The 24,379-nt window shown below is 40.4% G+C and overlaps 1 protein-coding gene across 2 annotated transcripts; it reads right to left on the bottom strand.

Annotated features, from left to right (window-relative positions):
* Positions 1–42: 42 nt before the first annotated feature.
* LOC129856905 (steroid 21-hydroxylase-like) lies at positions 43–24,008 on the bottom strand. Of its 2 annotated transcripts, XM_055924664.1 has the most exons (12): positions 23,706–24,005; positions 22,839–23,045; positions 22,599–22,688; positions 22,228–22,382; positions 21,222–21,317; positions 17,645–17,755; positions 17,395–17,481; positions 17,143–17,238; positions 15,878–15,991; positions 1,902–2,068; positions 690–793; positions 43–476 (listed from the first exon to the last, which is right to left on the bottom strand). In XM_055924664.1, the coding sequence occupies exons 1-12, from the start codon at positions 23,830–23,832 to the stop codon at positions 229–231; spliced, it is 1,602 nt and encodes a 533-aa protein (XP_055780639.1). In that variant the 5' UTR covers positions 23,833–24,005; the 3' UTR covers positions 43–228. The 2 variants fall into 2 exon arrangements, with proteins under 2 accessions (XP_055780639.1, XP_055780640.1); XM_055924665.1 differs by lacking the exon at positions 15,878–15,991 and having other exon boundaries at positions 23,706–24,008.
* Positions 24,009–24,379: the final 371 nt, after the last annotated feature.

The raw sequence follows: 24,379 nt of genomic DNA, 5'->3' as shown, positions 1-24,379 counted from the left end.
GCTACCTATGGTGTGTCTATTTAGGGAGTAAGAAAAGCATCCTTCCTTGTTAAAAGAGGAAGTATTTATTAGAAATAGAAAATATTATTCTATACATTCCAATTACTTCACCATTACTGCACAATACTACACAATATATGCCTTCTCTTACAGGAATACTTCCTCTAGAGCCTAATGATTGATAGAAATGTAATGTGATCACTGTACATGAACAAACTCTGTGAGAGGTCAAGGCCCAGGTCTGGGCTGTGCTATGACTGTGTAGGCCTTGGCTTTGAGTACCACACTGGCTACTCCTGTCAGGTCTGGTAGAGAGGTCTGGCTTTCAGCAGGTACGAACTGGAAATCACGCAACAAGTAGGCGGTGAACAGAAACAATTCCATTTTGGCCACGGCCTCCCCCAAACACAGCCGAGCGCCACCGCCGAAAGGCAGGAGAGCACGCGTCGAGGCCCCCCCACCCTCCAGGAACCGCTCTGAAAGAGAGAGGGTCTACTGTTAGCTGCTGCTTGAACTATGTTGCTGAGCCAAGTGAAAGGAATGATAGGCTGCATCCCAAATGGTACCCCATTCCCTATATAGTGCACTACTTTTAACCTGAGCCTTATGGGCCCTGATCAATAGTAGTTCACTCTATAGGGAATAGGATGCCATTTGGGACATTACCAGTACACTCAATAGCCCAGCACCTGGTTTGAAGGCATAGGGATCCGTCCACACTGCAGGGTCATGATGCGCCCCAAACAAATTGGGGATGATGACAGTGTTTTTAGGGATGAAGTAGCCTGCAATACTGAACACATATGGAATAGACACAGAATTATACATTGCACATACATTGAGTATAGCAAACATTAGGAACACCTTCCTAATATTAAGTTGTACCCCCCCCTCCCTCAGAACAGCCTCAATTCATTGGGACATGGACTACAAGGTGTTGAAAGCGTTACACAGGGATGCTGGCCCATGTTGACTCCAATGTTTCCCACAGTTGTGTTAAGTTGGCTGGATGTCCTTTGAGTGGTGGACGATTCTTGATACACACAGGAAATTGTTGAGCGTGAAAAACCCAGCAGTGTTCCAGTTCTTGACACAAACTGATGCGTCTGGCACCTACTACTAACTTACCCCATTTTAAGGCATTGGAGTATTTTGTCTTGCCCATTCACCCTCTGAATGGCACCACATACACAATCCATGTCCCAATTGTCTCAAGACTTAAAAATCCTTCTTTAACCTGTCTCCTCCCCTTCATCTACACTGACTGAAGTGGATTTAACAAGTGACATCATTAAGGGATCATAGCTTTCACCTGATTCTCCTGGTCAGTCTGTGTCGTGGAAAGAGCAGGTGTTCTTAATGTTTTGTGTACTCAGTGTATAAACATGCATTAGTACTGTATGATGAGGTATTACTTTTAGGTAGAAGAACGGCACAGAAGGGAAGTTGGCAGGGCAAATGTACTGTACCAAGCAGAGTAACAGCATCAAAACACAAGCTCCCATATGATGGTGAAAGTTACACATAGCTGTACAGTACTTTCCCACAGTGCATTTATTGAGATGCTCTGTAGAGTAATCTTATACAGTAATGATTTACATGAATGATATACAGTAAAGATATACAGTAATGATATACAGTAAAGATATACAGTAAAGATATACAGTAATGTTATACAGTAATGCTATATGGTACTACCGTAAGTATATCTCAGAGGAGACTGGTGGGAGGGGTTATATGAGGACAGGCTTATTGTAATGGCTGGAATGGATTTGATGGAACGGAGTCAAACACATCAAATAAATGCAAACCACATGTTTGACTCTGTTCCATTTATTCCATTTTAGCCCGTCCTCCTATAGCTCCTCCCACCAGCCTCCCCTGGTATATCTCCCATTCACCTGCTGTCTCTGATGGCTCTGTGAGGCACGGCTAGCGGAGCCACAGGTCTGAGTCTGAGCACCTCACTGATCACAGCACACAGAACTGGCAGCCTGTGTCTGTCACTGTACTGAGGGTAGCGCCCGTCCAGCACCGAACACATCTCATCATACACTCTGTACTGCACCTAGGGAGGAGGAAAGAGAGAGAGAGAGTAAGAGAGAGATGGATGGAGGGAGAGAGAAAGAGAGTAATAGAGACAGAGGGAGAGAGAGTGAGAGAGATGGAGGGAGAGAGAGATGGATGGAGGGAGAGAGAGAGAGAGTAATAGAGACAGAGGGAGAGATAAAGGGAGAGAGAGTGAGAGAGAAAGAGAAGCATCTCACCATGTGAAGTGTTCTCAAACGTAAGTTTTGACTTACAGTCTATAATGGAATGCAAGCCAACAACACATCTGTGGGTTTCAGTCTAGTTCCATCTCTATAGAATACTATGTAATGCATATATCAAAGGTCTGAGGACACTGGTGTATACAGTGTAGTGTAGTGTATTGTAGTGTATTGTAGTATAGTGTGTAGAGTAGTGATACATTTATTAAACATAAGAATGAGTGTGAGTTTTTGTCAAAACCCGGCTCGTGGGAAGTGACAAAGAGCTCTTATGGAACCAGGGCACAAATAATAATATAATAGTAATCAATAATTTTGCTCTTTATTTAACCATCTTACATATAAAACCTTATTTAAAAACGTAATCTAAAATTGTGAATAACTCACCACAGGTTAATGAGAAGGGTGGGCTTGAAAGGATGCACATACCTCTGCAATGTTGGGATGTATTGGAGAGAGTCTCAGTCTTAAATCATTTCCCACCCACATTCTGTGCCTGTATTTAGTTTTCATACTAGCGAGGGCCGAGAATCCACTCTCACATAGGTACATGATTGCAAAGGGCATCAGTGTCTTAACAGCGCGATTTGCCAAGGCAGGATACTCTGAGTGCAGCCCAATCCAGAAATCTGGCAGTGGCTTCTGATTATTTCAATTTTCACAGAACCGCTTGCTGTAATTTTTATGGGGCTCTCTTGTTCAAATATCAGTAAGTGGACTGGAGGCAGGGCATGAAAGGGATAACGAATCCAGTTGTTTGTGTCATCAACCGTTTTGGGAAAGTACCTGCGTAATTGCGCAGCCAGCTCACTCAGGTGCTTTGCTATATCACATTTGACATTGTCCGTAAGCTTGAGTTCATTTTCACACAAAAAATCATACAATGATGGAAAGACCTGTGTGTTGTCCTTGTTAAAGCAGACAGAGAAGAGCTCCAACTTCTTAGTCATAGCCTCAATTTTGTCTCGCACATTGAATATAGTTGTGGAGAGTCCCTGTAATCCTAGATTCAGATCATTCAGTCGAGAAAAAACATCACCCAGAAAGGCCAGTCGTGTGAGAAACTTGTCAGACAAGTGAAAATTATGTTCACTAAAGAAAACTTTAAGCTCGTCTCTCAATTCCAAAAAACTTGTCAATACATTGCCCCTTCATAACCATAACCACCTTCTGTATGTTGTAAAAGCGTTACATGGTCACTGCCCATATCTTTGCATAGTGCAGAAAATACACGAGAGTTCAGGAGCCTTGCTTTAACAAAGTTAACCATTTTCACTGTAGTGTCCAAAACGTCTTTCAAGCTGTCAGGCATTCCCTTGGCAACAAGAGCTTCTCGGTGGATGCTGCAGTTTACCCAAGTGGCGTCAGGAGCAACTGCTTGCACGCATGTTACCACTCCACTATGTCTCCCTGTCATGGCTTTTGTGCCATCAGTACAGATACCAACATGAGCAGCAGCTAGGTTTGGCTACATATGGACCATTAGTGGAATTCCCGTGAGTAACGGTTAATGCGATTGCATGTTAATTATTTGACTAGGCTACCTGTATTCGACATTGTGTTGTTATTCCGCTGAACACTAAATGGTTTAATTTTATTTTTGGCAGTGAAACAAGGCTACTCAGGCGAGGAAAAAAGCCTCACCCAAGTGTATAGAGTTCTGTAGTGTAGTGTATAGAGTTCTGTAGTGTAGTGTATTGCGTTCTGTAGTGTAGTGTTGTGTGTAGAGGTCTGTAGTGTAGAGTTCTGTAGTGTAGTGTAGTGTATAGAGTTCTGTAGTGTAGTGTAGTGTATAGAGTTCTGTAGTGTAGTGTATAGAGTTCTGTAGTGTAGTGTATAGAGTTCTGTAGTGTAGTGTGTAGAGTTCTGTAGTGTAGTGTATTGCGTTCTGTAGTGTAGTGTTGTGTGTAGAGGTCTGTAGTGTAGTGTATAGAGTTCTGTAGTGTAGTGTATAGAGTTCTGTAGTGTAGTGTGTAGAGTTCTGTAGTGTAGTGTATAGAGTTCTGTAGTGTAGTGTATAGAGTTCTGTAGTGTAGTGTATAGAGTTCTGTAGTGTAGTGTATAGAGTTCTGTAGTGTAGTGTATTGCGTTCTGTAGTGTAGTGTATTGCGTTCTGTAGCGTAGTGTTGTGTGTAGAGGTCTGTAGTGTAGTGTATAGAGTTCTGTAGTGTAGTGTGTAGAGTTCTGTAGTGTAGTGTATTGAGTTCTGTAGTGTAGTGTGTAGAGTTCTGTAGTGTAGTGTATAGAGTTCTGTAGTGTAGTGTATAGAGTTCTGTAGTGTAGTGTATAGAGTTCTGTAGTGTAGTGTGTAGAGTTCTGTAGTGTAGTGTATTGCGTTCTGTAGTGTAGTGTTGTGTGTAGAGGTCTGTAGTGTAGTGTATAGAGTTCTGTAGTGTAGAGTTCTGTAGTGTAGTGTATAGAGTTCTGTAGTGTAGTGTGTAGAGGTCTGTAGTGTAGTGTATAGAGTTCTGTAGTGTAGTGTATAGAGTTCTGTAGTGTAGTGTATAGAGTTCTGTAGTGTAGTGTATAGAGTTCTGTAGTGTAGTGTATTGCGTTCTGTAGTGTAGTGTATTGCGTTCTGTAGCGTAGTGTTGTGTGTAGAGGTCTGTAGTGTAGTGTATAGAGTTCTGTAGTGTAGTGTATTGAGTTCTGTAGTGTAGTGTGTAGAGTTCTGTAGTGTAGTGTGTAGAGTTCTGTAGTGTAGAGTTCTGTAGTGTAGTGTATAGAGTTCTGTAGTGTAGTGTATAGAGTTATGTAGTGTAGTGTATAGAGTTCTGTAGTGTAGTGTATAGAGTTCTGTAGTGTAGTGTGTAGAGTTCTGTAGTGTAGTGTGTAGAGTTCTGTAGTGTGTAGAGTTATGTAGTGTAGAGTTCTGTAGTGTAGTGTATAGAGTTCTGTAGTGTAGTGTATAGAGTTATGTAGTGTAGTGTATAGAGTTCTGTAGTGTAGTGTGTAGAGTTCTATAGTGTAGTGTGTAGAGTTCTGTAGTGTAGTGTGTAGAGTTCTGTAGTGTAGTGTGTAGAGTTATGTAGTGTAGAGTTCTGTAGTGTAGTGTATAGAGTTCTGTAGTGTATAGAGTTATGTAGTGTAGTGTATAGAGTTCTGTAGTGTAGTGTATAGAGTTCTGTAGTGTAGTGTGTAGAGTTCTGTAGTGTAGTGTGTAGAGTTCTGTAGTGTGTAGAGTTATGTAGTGTAGAGTTCTGTAGTGTAGTGTATAGAGTTCTGTAGTGTAGTGTATAGAGTTATGTAGTGTAGTGTATAGAGTTCTGTAGTGTAGTGTATTGAGTTCTGTAGTGTAGTGTATAGAGTTCTGTAGTGTAGTGTATAGAGTTCTGTAGTGTAGTGTATAGAGTTCTGTAGTGTAGAGTTCTGTAGTGTAGTGTATAGAGTTCTGTAGTATAGTGTGTAGAGTTCTTTAGTGTAGTGTGTAGAGTTCTGTAGTGTAGTGTGTAGAGTTCTGTAGTGTAGTGTGTAGAGTTCTGTAGTGTAGAGTTTTGTAGTGTAGTGTATAGAGTTCTGTAGTGTAGTGTATAGAGTTATGTAGTGTAGTGTATAGAGTTCTGTAGTGTAGTGTATAGAGTTCTGTAGTGTAGTGTGTAGAGTTCTGTAGTGTAGTGTGTAGAGTTCTGTAGTGTGTAGAGTTATGTAGTGTAGAGTTCTGTAGTGTAGTGTATAGAGTTCTGTAGTGTAGTGTATAGAGTTATGTAGTGTAGTGTATAGAGTTCTGTAGTGTAGTGTATAGAGTTCTGTAGTGTAGTGTGTAGAGTTCTGTAGTGTAGTGTATAGAGTTCTGTAGTGTAGTGTATAGAGTTCTGTAGTGTAGTGTATAGAGTTCTGTAGTGTAGTGTGTAGAGTTCTGTAGTGTAGTGTGTAGAGTTCTGTAGTGTGTAGAGTTCTTTAGTGTAGTGTATAGAGTTCTGTAGTGTAGTGTGTAGAGTTCTGTAGTGTAGTGTATAGAGTTCTGTAGTGTAGTGTATAGAGTTGTGTAGTGTATAGAGTTCTGTAGTGTAGTGTATAGAGTTGTGTAGTGTATAGAGTTCTGTAATGTAGTGTATAGAGTTCTGTAGTGTAGTGTATAGAGTTCTGTAGTGTAGTGTATAGAGTTGTGTAGTGTAGTGTGTAGAGTTCTGTAGTGTAGAGTTCTGTAGTGTAGAGTTCTGTAGTGTAGTGTATAGAGTTATGAAGTGTATTGTATAGAGTTCTGTAGTGTAGTGTTTAGAGTTCTGTAGTGTAGTGTATAGAGTTCTGTAGTGTAGTGTATAGAGTTCTGTAGTGTAGTGTGTAGAGTTCTGTAGTGTAGTGTATTGCGTTCTGTAGTGTAGTGTATAGAGTTCTGTAGTGTAGTGTTTAGAGTTCTGTAGTGTAGTGTATAGAGTTCTGTAGTGTAGTGTATAGAGTTCTGTAGTGTAGTGTGTAGAGTTCTGTAGTGTAGTGTATTGCGTTCTGTAGTGTAGTGTTGTGTGTAGAGGTCTGTAGTGTAGTGTATAGAGTTCTGTAGTGTAGTGTGTAGAGTTCTGTAGTGTAGTGTATTGAGTTCTGTAGTGTAGTGTATAGAGTTCTGTAGTTTAGTGTATAGAGTTCTGTAGTGTAGTGTATAGAGTTCTGTAGTGTAGAGTTCTGTAGTGTAGTGTATAGAGTTCTGTAGTGTAGTGTATAGAGTTCTGTAGTGTAGAGTTCTGTAGTGTAGTGTGTAGAGTTCTTTAGTGTAGTGTGTAGAGTTCTGTAGTGTAGTGTGTAGAGTTCTGTAGTGTAGTGTGTAGAGTTCTGTAGTGTAGAGTTCTGTAGTGTAGTGTATAGAGTTCTGTAGTGTAGTGTATAGAGTTATGTAGTGTAGTGTATAGAGTTCTGTAGTGTAGTGTATAGAGTTCTGTAGTGTAGTGTGTAGAGTTCTGTAGTGTGTAGAGTTCTGTAGTGTATTGTTCTGTAGTGTAGTGTATAGAGTTCTGTAGTGTAGTGTATAGAGTTCTGTAGTGTAGTGTATAGAGTTCTGTAGTGTAGTGTGTAGAGTTCTGTAGTGTAGTGTATAGAGTTCTGTAGTGTAGTGTATAGAGTTCTGTAGTGTAGTGTGTAGAGTTCTGTAGTGTGTAGAGTTCTGTAGTGTAGTGTGTAGAGTTCTGTAGTGTAGTGTATAGAGTTCTGTAGTGTAGTGTGTAGAGTTCTGTAGTGTAGTGTATAGAGTTCTGTAGTGTAGTGCATAGAGTTCTGTAGTGTAGTGTATAGAGTTGTGTAGTGTGTAGAGTTCTGTAGTGTAGAGTTCTGTAGTGTAGAGTTCTGTAGTGTAGTGTAGAGTTCTGTAGTGTAGTGTATAGAGTTCTGTAGTGTAGTGTATAGAGTTCTGTAGTGTAGAGTTCTGTAGTATAGAGTTCTGTAGTGTAGTGTAGAGTTCTGTAGTGTAGTGTATTGAGTTCTGTAGTGTAGTGTAGAGTTCTTTAGTGTAGTGTATAGAGTTCTGTAGTGTAGTGTATAGAGTTCTGTAGTGTAGTGTATAGAGTTCTGTAGTGTAGTGTATAGAGTTCTGTAGTGTAGAGTTCTGTAGTGTAGTGTATAGAGTTCTGTAGTGTAGTGTATAGAGTTCTGTAGTGTAGTGTGTAGAGGTCTGTAGTGTAGTGTATAGAGTTCTGTAGTGTAGTGTATAGAGTTCTGTAGTGTAGTGTATAGAGTTCTGTAGTGTAGTGTATAGAGTTCTGTAGTGTAGTGTATTGAGTTCTTTAGTGTAGTGTATAGAGTTCTGTAGTGTAGAGTTCTGTAGTGTAGTGTAGTGTATAGAGTTCTGTAGTGTACTGTATAGAGTTGTTTAGTGTAGTGTATAGAGTTCTGTAGTTTAGAGTTCTGTAGTGTAGTGTAGTGTATAGAGTTCTGTAGTGTAGTGTATAGAGTTCTGTAGTGTAGTGTATAGAGTTCTGTAGTGTAGTGTATAGAGTTCTGTAGTGTAGTGTATAGAGTTCTGTGTGTAGTGTATAGAGTTCTGTAGTGTAGTGTGTATAGTTCTGTAGTGTAGTGTATAGAGTTCTGTAGTGTAGAGTTCTGTAGTGTAGTGTAGTGTATAGAGTTCTGTAGTGTAGTGTATAGAGTTCTGTAGTGTAGTGTATAGAGTTCTGTAGTGTAGTGTGTAGAGTTCTGTAGTGTAGAGTTCTGTAGTGTAGTGTAGTGTATAGAGTTCTGTAGTGTAGTGTATAGAGTTCTGTAGTGTAGTGTATAGAGTTCTGTAGTGTAGTGTGTAGAGTTCTGTAGTGTAGTGTATTGCGTTCTGTAGTGTAGTGTTGTGTGTAGAGGTCTGTAGTGTAGTGTATAGAGTTCTGTAGTGTAGAGTTCTGTAGTGTAGTGTATAGAGTTCTGTAGTGTAGTGTATAGAGTTCTGTAGTGTAGTGTATAGAGTTCTGTAGTGTAGTGTGTAGAGGTCTGTAGTGTAGTGTATAGAGTTCTGTAGTGTAGTGTATAGAGTTCTGTAGTGTAGTGTATAGAGTTCTGTAGTGTAGTGTATAGAGTTCTGTAGTGTAGTGTATTGCGTTCTGTAGTGTAGTGTATTGCGTTCTGTAGCGTAGTGTTGTGTGTAGAGGTCTGTAGTGTAGTGTATAGAGTTCTGTAGTGTAGTGTGTAGAGTTCTGTAGTGTAGTGTATTGAGTTCTGTAGTGTAGTGTGTAGAGTTCTGTAGTGTAGTGTGTAGAGTTCTGTAGTGTAGAGTTCTGTAGTGTAGTGTATAGAGTTCTGTAGTGTAGTGTATAGAGTTATGTAGTGTAGTGTATAGAGTTCTGTAGTGTAGTGTATAGAGTTCTGTAGTGTAGTGTGTAGAGTTCTGTAGTGTAGTGTGTAGAGTTCTGTAGTGTGTAGAGTTATGTAGTGTAGAGTTCTGTAGTGTAGTGTATAGAGTTCTGTAGTGTAGTGTATAGAGTTATGTAGTGTAGTGTATAGAGTTCTGTAGTGTAGTGTGTAGAGTTCTATAGTGTAGTGTGTAGAGTTCTGTAGTGTAGTGTGTAGAGTTCTGTAGTGTAGTGTGTAGAGTTCTGTAGTGTAGAGTTCTGTAGTGTAGTGTATAGAGTTCTGTAGTGTAGTGTATAGAGTTATGTAGTATAGTGTATAGAGTTCTGTAGTGTAGTGTATAGAGTTCTGTAGTGTAGTGTGTAGAGTTCTGTAGTGTGTAGAGTTCTGTAGTGTGTAGAGTTATGTAGTGTAGAGTTCTGTAGTGTAGTGTATAGAGTTCTGTAGTGTAGTGTATAGAGTTATGTAGTGTAGTGTATAGAGTTATGTAGTGTAGTGTATTGAGTTCTGTAGTGTAGTGTATAGAGTTCTGTAGTGTATAGAGTTCTGTAGTGTAGTGTATAGAGTTCTGTAGTGTAGAGTTCTGTAGTGTAGTGTATAGAGTTCTGTAGTGTAGTGTGTAGAGTTCTTTAGTGTAGTGTGTAGAGTTCTGTAGTGTAGTGTGTAGAGTTCTGTAGTGTAGTGTGTAGAGTTCTGTAGTGTAGAGTTTTGTAGTGTAGTGTATAGAGTTCTGTAGTGTAGTGTATAGAGTTATGTAGTGTAGTGTATAGAGTTCTGTAGTGTAGTGTATAGAGTTCTGTAGTGTAGTGTATAGAGTTCTGTAGTGTAGTGTATAGAGTTCTGTAGTGTATAGAGTTCTGTAGTGTAGTGTGTAGAGTTCTGTAGTGTAGTGTATAGAGTTCTGTAGTGTAGTGTATAGAGTTCTGTAGTGTAGTGTATAGAGTTCTGTAGTGTAGTGTGTAGAGTTCTGTAGTGTAGTGTGTAGAGTTCTGTAGTGTGTAGAGTTCTTTAGTGTAGTGGATAGAGTTCTGTAGTGTAGTGTGTAGAGTTCTGTAGTGTAGTGTATAGAGTTCTGTAGTGTAGTGTATAGAGTTGTGTAGTGTATAGAGTTCTGTAGTGTAGTGTATAGAGTTGTGTAGTGTATAGAGTTCTGTAATGTAGTGTATAGAGTTCTGTAGTGTAGTGTATAGAGTTCTGTAGTGTAGTGTATAGAGTTGTGTAGTGTAGTGTGTAGAGTTCTGTAGTGTAGAGTTCTGTAGTGTAGAGTTCTGTAGTGTAGTGTATAGAGTTATGAAGTGTAGTGTATAGAGTTCTGTAGTGTAGTGTTTAGAGTTCTGTAGTGTAGTGTATAGAGTTCTGTAGTGTAGTGTATAGAGTTCTGTAGTGTAGTGTGTAGAGTTCTGTAGTGTAGTGTATTGCGTTCTGTAGTGTAGTGTATAGAGTTCTGTAGTGTAGTGTTTAGAGTTCTGTAGTGTAGTGTATAGAGTTCTGTAGTGTAGTGTATAGAGTTCTGTAGTGTAGTGTGTAGAGTTCTGTAGTGTAGTGTATTGCGTTCTGTAGTGTAGTGTTGTGTGTAGAGGTCTGTAGTGTAGTGTATAGAGTTCTGTAGTGTAGTGTGTAGAGTTCTGTAGTGTAGTGTATTGAGTTCTGTAGTGTAGTGTATAGAGTTCTGTAGTTTAGTGTATAGAGTTCTGTAGTGTAGTGTATAGAGTTCTGTAGTGTAGAGTTCTGTAGTGTAGTGTATAGAGTTCTGTAGTGTAGTGTATAGAGTTCTGTAGTGTAGAGTTCTGTAGTGTAGTGTGTAGAGTTCTTTAGTGTAGTGTGTAGAGTTCTGTAGTGTAGTGTGTAGAGTTCTGTAGTGTAGTGTGTAGAGTTCTGTAGTGTAGAGTTCTGTAGTGTAGTGTATAGAGTTCTGTAGTGTAGTGTATAGAGTTATGTAGTGTAGTGTATAGAGTTCTGTAGTGTAGTGTATAGAGTTCTGTAGTGTAGTGTGTAGAGTTCTGTAGTGTGTAGAGTTCTGTAGTGTAGAGTTCTGTAGTGTAGTGTATAGAGTTCTGTAGTGTAGTGTATAGAGTTCTGTAGTGTAGTGTATAGAGTTCTGTAGTGTAGTGTGTAGAGTTCTGTAGTGTAGTGTATAGAGTTCTGTAGTGTAGTGTATAGAGTTCTGTAGTGTAGTGTGTAGAGTTCTGTAGTGTGTAGAGTTCTGTAGTGTAGTGTGTAGAGTTCTGTAGTGTAGTGTATAGAGTTCTGTAGTGTAGTGTGTAGAGTTCTGTAGTGTAGTGTATAGAGTTCTGTAGTGTAGTGCATAGAGTTCTGTAGTGTAGTGTATAGAGTTGTGTAGTGTGTAGAGTTCTGTAGTGTAGAGTTCTGTAGTGTAGAGTTCTGTAGTGTAGTGTAGAGTTCTGTAGTGTAGTGTATAGAGTTCTGTAGTGTAGTGTATAGAGTTCTGTAGTGTAGAGTTCTGTAGTATAGAGTTCTGTAGTGTAGTGTAGAGTTCTGTAGTGTAGTGTATTGAGTTCTGTAGTGTAGTGTAGAGTTCTTTAGTGTAGTGTATAGAGTTCTGTAGTGTAGTGTATAGAGTTCTGTAGTGTAGTGTATAGAGTTCTGTAGTGTAGAGTTCTGTAGTGTAGTGTAGTGTATAGAGTTCTGTAGTGTACTGTATAGAGTTGTTTAGTGTAGTGTATAGAGTTCTGTAGTTTAGAGTTCTGTAGTGTAGTGTAGTGTATAGAGTTCTGTAGTGTAGTGTATAGAGTTCTGTAGTGTAGTGTATAGAGTTCTGTAGTGTAGTGTATAGAGTTCTGTAGTGTAGTGTATAGAGTTCTGTGTGTAGTGTATAGAGTTCTGTAGTGTAGTGTGTATAGTTCTGTAGTGTGTAGAGTTATGTAGTGTAGAGTTCTGTAGTGTAGTGTATAGAGTTCTGTAGTGTAGTGTATAGAGTTATGTAGTGTAGTGTATAGAGTTATGTAGTGTAGTGTATTGAGTTCTGTAGTGTAGTGTATAGAGTTCTATAGTGTAGTGTGTAGAGTTCTGTAGTGTAGTGTGTAGAGTTCTGTAGTGTAATGTGTAGAGTTCTGTAGTGTAGAGTTCTGTAGTGTAGTGTATAGAGTTCTGTAGTGTAGTGTATAGAGTTATGTAGTATAGTGTATAGAGTTCTGTAGTGTAGTGTATAGAGTTCTGTAGTGTAGTGTGTAGAGTTCTGTAGTGTAGTGTGTAGAGTTCTGTAGTGTGTAGAGTTATGTAGTGTAGAGTTCTGTAGTGTAGTGTATAGAGTTCTGTAGTGTAGTGTATAGAGTTATGTAGTGTAGTGTATAGAGTTATGTAGTGTAGTGTATTGAGTTCTGTAGTGTAGTGTATAGAGTTCTGTAGTGTAGTGTATAGAGTTCTGTAGTGTAGTGTATAGAGTTCTGTAGTGTAGAGTTCTGTAGTGTAGTGTATAGAGTTCTGTAGTGTAGTGTGTAGAGTTCTTTAGTGTAGTGTGTAGAGTTCTGTAGTGTAGTGTGTAGAGTTCTGTAGTGTAGTGTGTAGAGTTCTGTAGTGTAGAGTTTTGTAGTGTAGTGTATAGAGTTCTGTAGTGTAGTGTATAGAGTTATGTAGTGTAGTGTATAGAGTTCTGTAGTGTAGTGTATAGAGTTCTGTAGTGTAGTGTGTAGAGTTCTGTAGTGTAGTGTGTAGAGTTATGTAGTGTAGAGTTCTGTAGTGTAGTGTATAGAGTTCTGTAGTGTAGTGTATAGAGTTATGTAGTGTAGTGTATAGAGTTCTGTAGTGTAGTGTATAGAGTTCTGTAGTGTAGTGTGTAGAGTTCTGTAGTGTAGTGTATAGAGTTCTGTAGTGTAGTGTATAGAGTTCTGTAGTGTAGTGTATAGAGTTCTGTAGTGTAGTGTGTAGAGTTCTGTAGTGTAGTGTGTAGAGTTCTGTAGTGTGTAGAGTTCTTTAGTGTAGTGTATAGAGTTCTGTAGTGTAGTGTGTAGAGTTCTGTAGTGTAGTGTATAGAGTTCTGTAGTGTAGTGTATAGAGTTGTGTAGTGTATAGAGTTCTGTAGTGTAGTGTATAGAGTTGTGTAGTGTATAGAGTTCTGTAATGTAGTGTATAGAGTTCTGTAGTGTAGTGTATAGAGTTCTGTAGTGTAGTGTATAGAGTTGTGTAGTGTAGTGTGTAGAGTTCTGTAGTGTAGAGTTCTGTAGTGTAGAGTTCTGTAGTGTAGTGTATAGAGTTATGAAGTGTAGTGTATAGAGTTCTGTAGTGTAGTGTTTAGAGTTCTGTAGTGTAGTGTATAGAGTTCTGTAGTGTAGTGTATAGAGTTCTGTAGTGTAGTGTGTAGAGTTCTGTAGTGTAGTGTATTGCGTTCTGTAGTGTAGTGTATAGAGTTCTGTAGTGTAGTGTTTAGAGTTCTGTAGTGTAGTCTATAGAGTTCTGTAGTGTAGTGTATAGAGTTCTGTAGTGTAGTGTGTAGAGTTCTGTAGTGTAGTGTATTGCGTTCTGTAGTGTAGTGTTGTGTGTAGAGGTCTGTAGTGTAGTGTATAGAGTTCTGTAGTGTAGTGTGTAGAGTTCTGTAGTGTAGTGTATTGAGTTCTGTAGTGTAGTGTATAGAGTTCTGTAGTTTAGTGTATAGAGTTCTGTAGTGTAGAGTTCTGTAGTGTAGTGTATAGAGTTCTGTAGTGTAGTGTATAGAGTTCTGTAGTGTAGAGTTCTGTAGTGTAGTGTGTAGAGTTCTTTAGTGTAGTGTGTAGAGTTCTGTAGTGTAGTGTGTAGAGTTCTGTAGTGTAGTGTGTAGAGTTCTGTAGTGTAGAGTTCTGTAGTGTAGTGTATAGAGTTCTGTAGTGTAGTGTATAGAGTTATGTAGTGTAGTGTATAGAGTTCTGTAGTGTAGTGTATAGAGTTCTGTAGTGTAGTGTGTAGAGTTCTGTAGTGTGTAGAGTTCTGTAGTGTAGAGTTCTGTAGTGTAGTGTATAGAGTTCTGTAGTGTAGTGTATAGAGTTCTGTAGTGTAGTGTATAGAGTTCTGTAGTGTAGTGTGTAGAGTTCTGTAGTGTAGTGTATAGAGTTCTGTAGTGTAGTGTATAGAGTTCTGTAGTGTAGTGTGTAGAGTTCTGTAGTGTGTAGAGTTCTGTAGTGTAGTGTGTAGAGTTCTGTAGTGTAGTGTATAGAGTTCTGTAGTGTAGTGTGTAGAGTTCTGTAGTGTAGTGTATAGAGTTCTGTAGTGTAGTGTATAGAGTTCTGTAGTGTAGTGTATAGAGTTGTGTAGTGTGTAGAGTTCTGTAGTGTAGAGTTCTGTAGTGTAGAGTTCTGTAGTGTAGTGTAGAGTTCTTTAGTGTAGTGTATAGAGTTCTGTAGTGTAGTGTATAGAGTTCTGTAGTGTAGAGTTCTGTAGTATAGAGTTCTGTAGTGTAGTGTAGAGTTCTGTAGTGTAGTGTATTGAGTTCTGTAGTGTAGTGTAGAGTTCTTTAGTGTAGTGTATAGAGTTCTGTAGTGTAGTGTATAGAGTTCTGTAGTGTAGTGTATAGAGTTCTGTAGTGTAGTGTATTGAGTTCTTTAGTGTAGTGTATAGAGTTCTGTAGTGTAGAGTTCTGTAGTGTAGTGTAGTGTATAGAGTTCTGTAGTGTACTGTATAGAGTTGTTTAGTGTAGTGTATAGAGTTCTGTAGTTTAGAGTTCTGTAGTGTAGTGTAGTGTATAGAGTTCTGTAGTGTAGTGTATAGAGTTCTGTAGTGTAGTGTATAGAGTTCTGTAGTGTAGTGTATAGAGTTCTGTAGTGTAGTGTATAGAGTTCTGTGTGTAGTGTATAGAGTTCTGTAGTGTAGTGTGTATAGTTCTGTAGTGTAGTGTATAGAGTTCTGTAGTGTAGTGTATAGAGTTCTGTAGTGTAGTGTATAGAGTTCTGTAGTGTAGTGTGTAGAGTTCTGTAGTGTAGTGTATAGAGTTCTGTAGTGTAGTGTGTAGAGTTCTGTAGTGTAGTGTAGTGTGTAGAGGTCTATAGTGTAGTGTATAGAGGTCTGTAGTGTAGTGTATAGAGTTCTATAGTGTAGTATATAGAGTTATTTAGTGTAGTGTATAGAGTTCTGTAGTTTAGAGTTCTGTAGTGTAGTGTAGTGTATAGAGTTCTGTAGTGTAGTGTATAGAGTTCTGTAGTGTAGTGTATAGAGTTCTGTAGTGTAGTGTATAGAGTTCTGTAGTGTAGAGTTCTGTAGTATAGAGTTCTGTAGTGTAGTGTATAGAGTTCTGTAGTGTAGTGTATAGAGTTCTGTAGTGTAATGTGTAGAGTTCTGTAGTGTAGTGTATTGAGTTCTGTAGTGTATTGAGTTCTGTAGTGTAGTGTATAGAGTTCTGTAGTGTAGTGTGTAGAGTTCTGTTGTGTATACAGTTCTGTAGTGTAGTGTATTGCGTTCTGTAGTGTAGTGTTGTGTGTAGAGGTCTGTAGTGTAGTGTATAGAGTTCTGTAGTGTAGTGTGTAGAGTTCTGTAGTGTAGTGTATAGAGTTCTGTAGTGTAGTGTATAGAGTTCTGTAGTGTAGTGTATAGAGTTCTGTAGTGTAGTGTGTAGAGTTCTGTAGTGTAGTGTATAGAGTTCTGTAGTGTAGTGTATAGAGTTCTGTAGTGTAGTGTATAGAGTTCTGTAGTGTAGTGTGTAGAGTTCTGTAGTGTAGTGTATAGAGTTCTATAGTGTAGTGTATAGAGTTCTATAGTGTAGTGTATAGAGTTCTGAGTGTAGAGTTCTGTAGTGTAGTGTATAGAGTTCTATAGTGTAGTGTATAGAGTTCTGTAGTGTAGAGTTCTATAGTGTAGTGTATAGAGTTCTATAGTGTAGTGTATAGAGTTCTGTAGTGTAGAGTTCTGTAGTGTAGAGTTCTGTAGTGTACCTCAGGCCTGTGCAGTAGGAAGGCCACAGTCCAGCTGAGCCAGGCAGCTGTTGTCTCTGTTCCCCCGATCAGAAGGTCCACAGTGGCCATGTGGACGTGAGTGTCTGTCAGGACCTGGGAATGGACCATGCCCTTACTGCACACCATGACCATGAGTGTGACCCAAATGGCACTCTATTCTCTATATAGTGCACTGCTTTTAACCAGGGCCATGGTCAAAAGTAGTGCACTAGGGAACAGGGTGCCATTTCGGATGCGCAGTATAACACTTACTATTACATGTTCATAGCAAGTAGTAGAGTTCTGTAGTGAGCATTTGCATTTGCTTTGTGATTTTGATTGATTACCATGATAAACCACAGCCTGGTCTCATAGACTAGACCTAACATAGTAAACGTTAATCTGGAAAACTCAAATTAGTATGATATGTTACGTTTGGTGTGGTTACATAAGAAAGAAAGTTACTTAACGCGAACGTCTATCAACCCAAGGGTTGCGTGTTTGAATCTCGTCACGGATAACTTTTATCTAATTAGCAACTGTGCAACTACTTACTATCAATCAATCAATCAATTTTATTTTATATAGCCCTTCGTACATCAGATAATATCTCGAAGTGCTGTACAGAAACCCAGCCTAAAACCCCAAACAGCTAGAATGCAGGTGTAGAAGCACGGTGGCTAGGAAAAACTCCCTAGAAAGGCCAAAACCTAGGAAGAAACCTAGAGAGGAACCAGGCTATGAGGGGTGGCCAGTCCTCTTCTGGCTGTGCCGGGTGGAGATTATAACAGAACTATGCCAAGATGTTCAAAAATGTTCATAAGTGACAAGCATGGTCAAATAATAATCATGAATAATTTTCAGTTGGCTTTTCATAGCTGATCATTAAGAGTTGAAAAACAACAGGTCTGGGACAGGTTACTACTTTTTAGATGCTTTGCAACTACTTAGCATGTTAGCTAACCCTTCCCCTAACCAAAACTGTAACCCTTTAATCTAACTCCAAACCCCAACCTTAACTCCTAACCCTAACCCCTAGCCTTTCTAACGTTAGCCTTAGCCACCTAGCTAATGTTAGCCACAACAAATTAGAATTCGCAACATATCATACTTTTTGCAAATTCATAACATATTGTACGAATTTCAATTAATGCATACTATACAAAACGTAACCTATAATACTAATTGTAGGGGCCCGGATTCACTTTACTATCTTACGTCTACATCTGAGTTCAGGTTGTAAACCATGATAAGCCAGAACCTACCACGCCCTGTGTTGTGTCCTGGGGCTTCCCAAGGCCGTTGAGGAGAGCGCTTGTGATGGCAATGGCTTCCTCAGATGTTTTGCTCAGTGCCTGCATCTGTGGCAGCAATACAGTTCATATATTCCATATGCTACCAATGTACCAATATTACATTACAGATGCTTTTTTAAAACTTTGACATGATTGTATTTGTGTTTGCTGCTGGCTACTTGAACAAACGTTTGAAAAAGAAGCTACAGTATTCACACCAACCCTGTACTCATCCAGATGTGTTCTGATGATTTCATCTCTCCTGGCCACCTCTTTCAGAAGACGGGAGAACGGAGGATTGGGCAATTTCTTGGACAAATGGGAACAGATCAATATAATTACACAAGAGAATCACATATTCCCACTTTTGTTTGCACCATTTTAGACATTTTAATGTGTGTATCAGAGTAGCTGTCTGTGCATGCAGTTTCCCTGTCAGATAGTGTAGTATGAGTGTATAAACTTGACCGACCCTGAGCAGTGGGAAGGAGTCCAGAGCAGAGATCCAGGGAGAGCCCCATAGAGACACGATCTCATTAAGACAGCCATGCAGTCTCTGCAGCTCTGCAGAACTCTTCTCATACTAAAAGACACAGACAAATAGACAGGGGTCACAAACACAGACAAATGAATCAATATATGTCACGCTCTAACCTTAGAGATCCTTTTAATGTCTCTATTTTGGTTTGGTCAGGGCGTGAGTTGGGGTGGGCATTCTATGTTTTGTGTTCTATGTTGTCTATTTCTATGTGTTTGGCCGGGTGTAGTTCTCAATCAGAGGCAGCTGTCTATCGTGGTCTCTGATTGAGAACCATACTTAGGTAGCCTTTTCCCACCTGTGTTTTGTGGGTAGTTGTTTTCTGTTCTTTGTGTGTCTGCACCAGACAGAACTGTTTCGGTCGTTCTCTTTGTTGTTTTTGTTATTCAGTGTTCAGTTTTTTTCAACAAATCATGAACACTTACCACGTTGCGCTTTGGTCCACTTCTTCATGCAACGATGACCGTTACAATATATTACAGGAAGTCCCACTTATTCCATTTGATACTACTGTATGTAAAGCGTCTTTGGCTCGTTGAAAAGTTATTAAAAAATCCCATTTGTTATTATTATTATCATTATCAAAATTATTATTATTATCATAATTATTATTATCATTATCCTAGTATTATCATAATTATTATCAGTATTATTATTTACAGTACACACAGTAGTACAGTAGATGCTTTACCATATGTGGCATAACCCTTTTCCACCTTCTATAACATGATTTTACAGTATTCATAAAGCACCAATACGTTTTTCTTGTATAAAGGATTGCTAAACTCTTTCAGGTTGTTGTTAGATTAAACTGGGATATAATGAGATATTACTTCAACACTGAAACAATGTACAGTACTGTTACATAACCCACTGGGCACAGACATCAGTTCAACGTTTAGTTTTGATTTACATTTGTTTGAGTTGTCAACTAACGTGAATTCAACGTGAAATCAACTAAAAATATCACCTTGTCATTGGATTTAGGTTAAAGTTGGGTAAAATAATAAATAAATCCCTTACGTTGATGAGTTTTTGCAAATCCAATTAGTTTCCCACGTTGATTCAACTTCATCACATAGATTTTGCGTTGAAATGACTTGGAAACAATGTTGATTCAACCAGTGTTTGCCCAGTGGGAGTTTTTTTGGATCAAAATGTGTTGTTGGTCAATTTGGTGTCATTCATTGCGTAAAGTTGCACAACCTTAACAGTAAACTAACCATGCATGGCTATTACTGTAAGCACACCACCCACATACCCAAAACACACGGACGACTGTGTGATCACGCTCTCCACAGCCGATGTGAGTAAGACCTTTTAACAGGTCAACATTCACAAGGCCGCAGGGCCAGACGGATTACCAGGATGTGTACCCGAGCATGCGCTGACCAACTGGCAAGTGTCTTCACTGACATTTTCAACCTCTCCTTGTCTGAGTCTGTAATACCAACATGTTTCAAGCAGACCACCATAGTCTCTGTGCCCAAGAACACTAAGGTAACCTGCCTAACTGACTACTGACCCGTAGCACTCACGTCTGTAGCCATGAAGTGCTTTGAAAGGCTGGTCATGGATCACATCAACACCATTATCCCAAAACCCCTAGACCCACTCCAATTTGCATACTGCCCCAACAGATCCACAGATGATGCAATCTCTATTGCCTTCCACACTGCCCTTTCGCACCTGGACAAAAGGAACACCTATGTGAGAATGCTATTCTTTGACTACAGTTCAGCGTTCAACACCATAGTGTCCTCAAAGCTCATCACTAAGCTAAGGGCCCTGGGACTAAACTCCTCCCTCTGCAACTGGATTCTGGACTTCCTGACAGGCCGCCCCCAAGGTGGTAAGGGTAGGTAACAACACATCCGCCACGCTGATCCTCAATACGGGGGCCCCTCAGGGGTCCGTGCTCAGTCCCCTCCTGTACTCCCTGTTCACTCATGACTGCACAGCCAGGCACGACTCCAACACCATCATTAAGTTTGCCGATGACACAACAGTGATAGGCCTGATCACCGACAGCAACGAGACAGCCTATAGGGAGGAGGTCAGAGACCTGGCCGTGTGGTGCAAGGACAACAACCTCTCCTTCAACGTGATCCAGACAAAGGAGATGATTGTGGACTACAGGAAAAGGAGGACCGAGCACGTCCCCATTCTCATTGACAGGGCTGTAGTGGAGCAGGTTGAGAGCTTCAAGTTCCTTGGTGTCCACATCACCAACAAACTAACATGGTGCAAGCACACCAAGACAGTCATGAAGAGGGCACGACAAAACCTATTTCCCCTCAGGAGACTGAAAAGATTTGGCATGGGTCCTCAGATCCTCAAAAGGTTCTACAGCTGCACCATCGAGAGCATCTTGACGGGTTGCATCACTGCCTGGTATGGCAACTGTTCGGCCTCCGACCGCAAGGTACTACAGAGAGTAGTCCGTACAGCCCAGTACAACACTGGGGCCAAGCTTCCTGCCATCCAGAACCTCTATACCAGGCGGTGTCAGAGGAAGGCCCTGGAAATTGTCAAAGACTCCAGCCACCCATGGTAATAGACTGTTCTTGCTGCTACCGCACGGTAAGCGGTACTGGAGCTCCAAGTCTAGATCCAAGAGGCTTCTCAACAGCTTTTACCCCCAAGCCATAAGACTCCTGAACATCTAATCAAATGACTAACTAGACTATTTGCATTGCTCTTTGACACCGCTGCTACTCTCTGTTATTATCTATGCATAGTCACTTTAATAACTCTACCTACATGTACATATTACCTCAATTACCTCGACTAACTGGTTCCCCCACACATTGACTCTGTACCGGTACCCCCTGTATATAGTCTCACTATTGTTATTTTAATGCTGCTCTTCAGTGATTTGTTACTCTTATTTATTTATTTATTTAGGTATTTTTCTTAAAACTGCATTGTTGTTTAAGGGCTTGTAAGTATGCATTTCACTGTAAAGTCTACACCTGTTGTATTCGGCACATGTGACAAATGCAATTTGATTTGATTTGATCACCAACCCCACTAGATAACCAGCCTGGTTCAATTTTCCAACTGTGATATATAACTGCTTATCGTGCCTCTGCTTTTAGATAGCTTACCCACGCAGTGGTTAATAAAATACATGACTATATTTCCGTCATGGTTATCCCTTGGCCAAACCTGGTGTCTCTCTTCATTCTAATTCTGGGTTATGTCCCAAATAACACCCTACTCCCTATATAGTGCACTACATTTTCACCAAAGCCCAAGTAGTGCACTATATAGGGAATAGGGTGCCACTCCTGGTGTATACACTGTACAGACTCAGAGTACTGACAGATAGCCAGCTTCAATAGTGTTGGTTTTCTTCCAGATACTTGATTGAGCCTGCCTGGAGCAGCCAGATCAAATGGCCAGAGTGCTTTCTTTTTTTGGGACTGTTCCATTGGTTCCGTTGTGCCAGGCAAGCTCAATCAAGCACAGACAACACATACTATTTTAACCCCGGTGTGATCCTCACCTCTTTCCCAAAGGCCAGTGTGGTGATGACGTTACTGGCTGCTACAGTGAAATCCTCCGAGAGATCCACAGCTCTGCCGTTATAGTCCAGCAGCACCTGATGGATCACAGGTTACATATTCAGATATAAACTCCCTCACTGTAAACTACATATCGATTGCCTCCACTTAAGAAGATGAGTTACCCCGCTGACTTGTCACTTCAACTTTTTTTGGGCTGTAACTTTTTCAATTTGAAACCACTACATCGTCAATACACAAGGCCACAAACAAGAAGTAGAACACGTGATACATCATTAAGTTGTGGTTGGCATGTTGCTGAGGTTGTGTTGCATTGTGTAATCTCCAGTTGAGTCAGTCAGTGTACTGGTACATGTTGGTTAACATTCCTTCTCAGAACACAGTGTATTTGTTCCATGCTGCTGTTCCCTCCCTTGGTAGAGAAAGTGTTCTGTGTTCTGTGCAAGGGTTCGAAATACCTCCACATTGGTGTATGCTCCATTATAGTTCATTACAATGTTTTGACCCCCAGAAAGGTGGAAGGTCTTCGTGGAGTAAACATTGCAGGAGCATACAACCATATAATTACATATAGAACTCTAGAACGCTGAAGCTGAGAGATTATTTTTGTGAGGGTGGATACTTCACAAACCAGAAATCTTTATTTCTAACAGGCTTACCCCCAGAACCTAATCAAGCATCTGAACAAATGACAAAAGATTTTAGTTCTGGTTTAACCCAGATTAGGATCCTAGCAACATGACAAACAATCATCCATCTTGGTCAGGGAAGCTTTCCTTTGAGAAACCGATCAAATGCGTTAAAATATTGTGTAAAACAATGAATTTGTACATATACAGGTCATTCTGAACGTATTCAGACCCTTTCTCTTTTTCCAAATGTTGTTACGTTACAGCCTTAATCTAAATAAATACACATCTGATCACACACTAGCCCGTAATGACAAAGCCAAAACAAGTTCAGAACTGTCATGTGTTTCATCTCTACTTGTCTCAGGTGGAGGGCCTGTTTCTGGATGACCCCGTGGAGCGACTGCTGGGAGCAGCGTTGCAGTGCATTATGGGCCAGACGGCGATGGGCCCTCCACTCCTCACTGTAGTCCCCCAGAGAGATGGAGCGGCCTCCCCCTGACACCACGTCTCCTGAGAGACAGGTAGGGAGGGAGGGGGAGAGTGGGGTAGAGAGAGAGACAGAGGGAGAGAGAGAGAGAGAGGGAGGGTGGGGCGAAATGGAGGGCGAAGAAAGAGAGGGAGGTGAAGAGTAAATCATTTGAATCAAAAGCACTGTTGGCTCAGAGTAACAGAAGTGAGTGATGGTTGCTGGGAATACTCGGGTGGTTCTAGTAACGTGTTCTTTACCGGTGTAAGAATGTGGTCTCCCAGCAAAGTCAGACCATTTCTTCACCAAGGCTTCTCTGATGATGTCACCACTGTTTAATACCACCATGGCTGCAGCAAACAGAAAATACAGAGTCAAGACAAGCGTACTGTAATACTTAAACCGTTCACACACTGAGGATGTTACATGTATCAACAACTATTCTAACTGTCTTCAAACAGAGATAACTTGAGTCACTTGGTTGGAAGTGACTTCATTACTGGTGTTGCCACACTTGAGGCGGTAGATGTTGCCATAGCGACGTGCCAGGGAGGTCAGGTGACTGGGCAGGTGGTCGTGTGCCAGCTCCAGCATGTTGCCCAGCAGAGGGAGAGAGAGAGGGCCAGAGAGAGAGGGAGAGAGAGAACGGGGAAAGAACTGATAGAAAGAGTGTAGAAGTCTAGACCCAACAGCTTGGGATGGAGGAGCTGGATAACATACAGTAGGTACACAAAGGGAAAGTTGGTTGTCATTCTCTTCATAATGTTACTGTTGACCATTGCTAATCAAGCGAAGCCACGTGCCCATATGGAAAATGACTTGTCCTATTACCGTTTACATTGAGGTTTACATAAGGCCTATTCATAGCCTATAATCTAATGATAAGCAGAGTTCCAGGTAAAGCAGCTTTTGATATAGATCGTTGAACAGACTGTCATAGATTGTCCTAGACCCTTGAAGGGCCAATCAGCAGTTGCTACAGCCATGATATGTATGATATTAAGGAAATGTACCCATTGATTCTTAAAGAATATAACTTATAAATGCCTTAATGAGCTTAGTTCCACTGTTGTTCCCCATCAGAACCAAAATATTAGATTGTTTTACTCCGGTGTTTGTAAACAAAGTAAATGTCAACAAACACTGTAGAGCGTCAAAACATGGTTACAACTATCATGTCGATATTATGGATAGCTCTGTCTATGAATTTGAGAGAGATGACATTTCTCCAGCCACATCTCTCAGCTTTATAGCGAAACAGTGATGGGGAGAGGGCTTTGTCTGTGTTTCAACAACTAATTGGCCCTTTACCTGTAGGACATAGACTGTACAGTACATGAAGGAAGAAAGAGCATTGTATTGATTACCTGCTGACTGACATCCATTGGGTTCTCCCTGTGTGACTCCTTTTCCAGGGCGGTAGATGAGCAGGATCCATAACAGTGTAAGCACGACCACAGCACCTACACTCACCACTGACACATACGCTGTCATTATGCAGGCTTTAAGTCCCTCTCTCCTTGTCCCCCCAAAATCACCTTTCACTCTGGTCTTCCCTTTTATACAGACTCCTCACAGACCCTGCATGTGCCCTCTTCAGTGTTGGCATGGTCCTGCTCAAGGATGGGTAAATATTGTCTTGTCTTGACCCTCTGGATAACCAACTATTATTTCAATGTATTTATATGGTGGAAAAAACAACAGCTGAGAAACTACGACGGCCGATATCCTTGGATATCTCAGTAACACGTTGACCTGACACACCAAACCACTGAAGGTCTTTGGCTTGTTCTCATGGTGCAACTGGGTGGAAATATGGCTCCAAGTTGGAGGATGATTGAAGTCCTTTGGTCAGCCGAGGTTAGGTTTCACCAAGGCAGGGTCTTTCTGAAGGACATGTGATTTTAAAGAGGATGATGTTTACTTTGCCGGAAAGACTCAGATAGGAACAGAGGTGGAACCTATACAGCACGAGTTCACATAGAAGTCAAAAGATGGGACCAAAGTATCACATTGCAAAATATTAATAGGAATCATTCAA

This window comes from Salvelinus fontinalis, chromosome 6 (assembly GCF_029448725.1).
Source record: "Salvelinus fontinalis isolate EN_2023a chromosome 6, ASM2944872v1, whole genome shotgun sequence".
Lineage (NCBI taxonomy): Eukaryota > Metazoa > Chordata > Actinopteri > Salmoniformes > Salmonidae > Salvelinus > Salvelinus fontinalis.
This window is presented reverse-complemented; position numbering and strand designations above follow the sequence as displayed.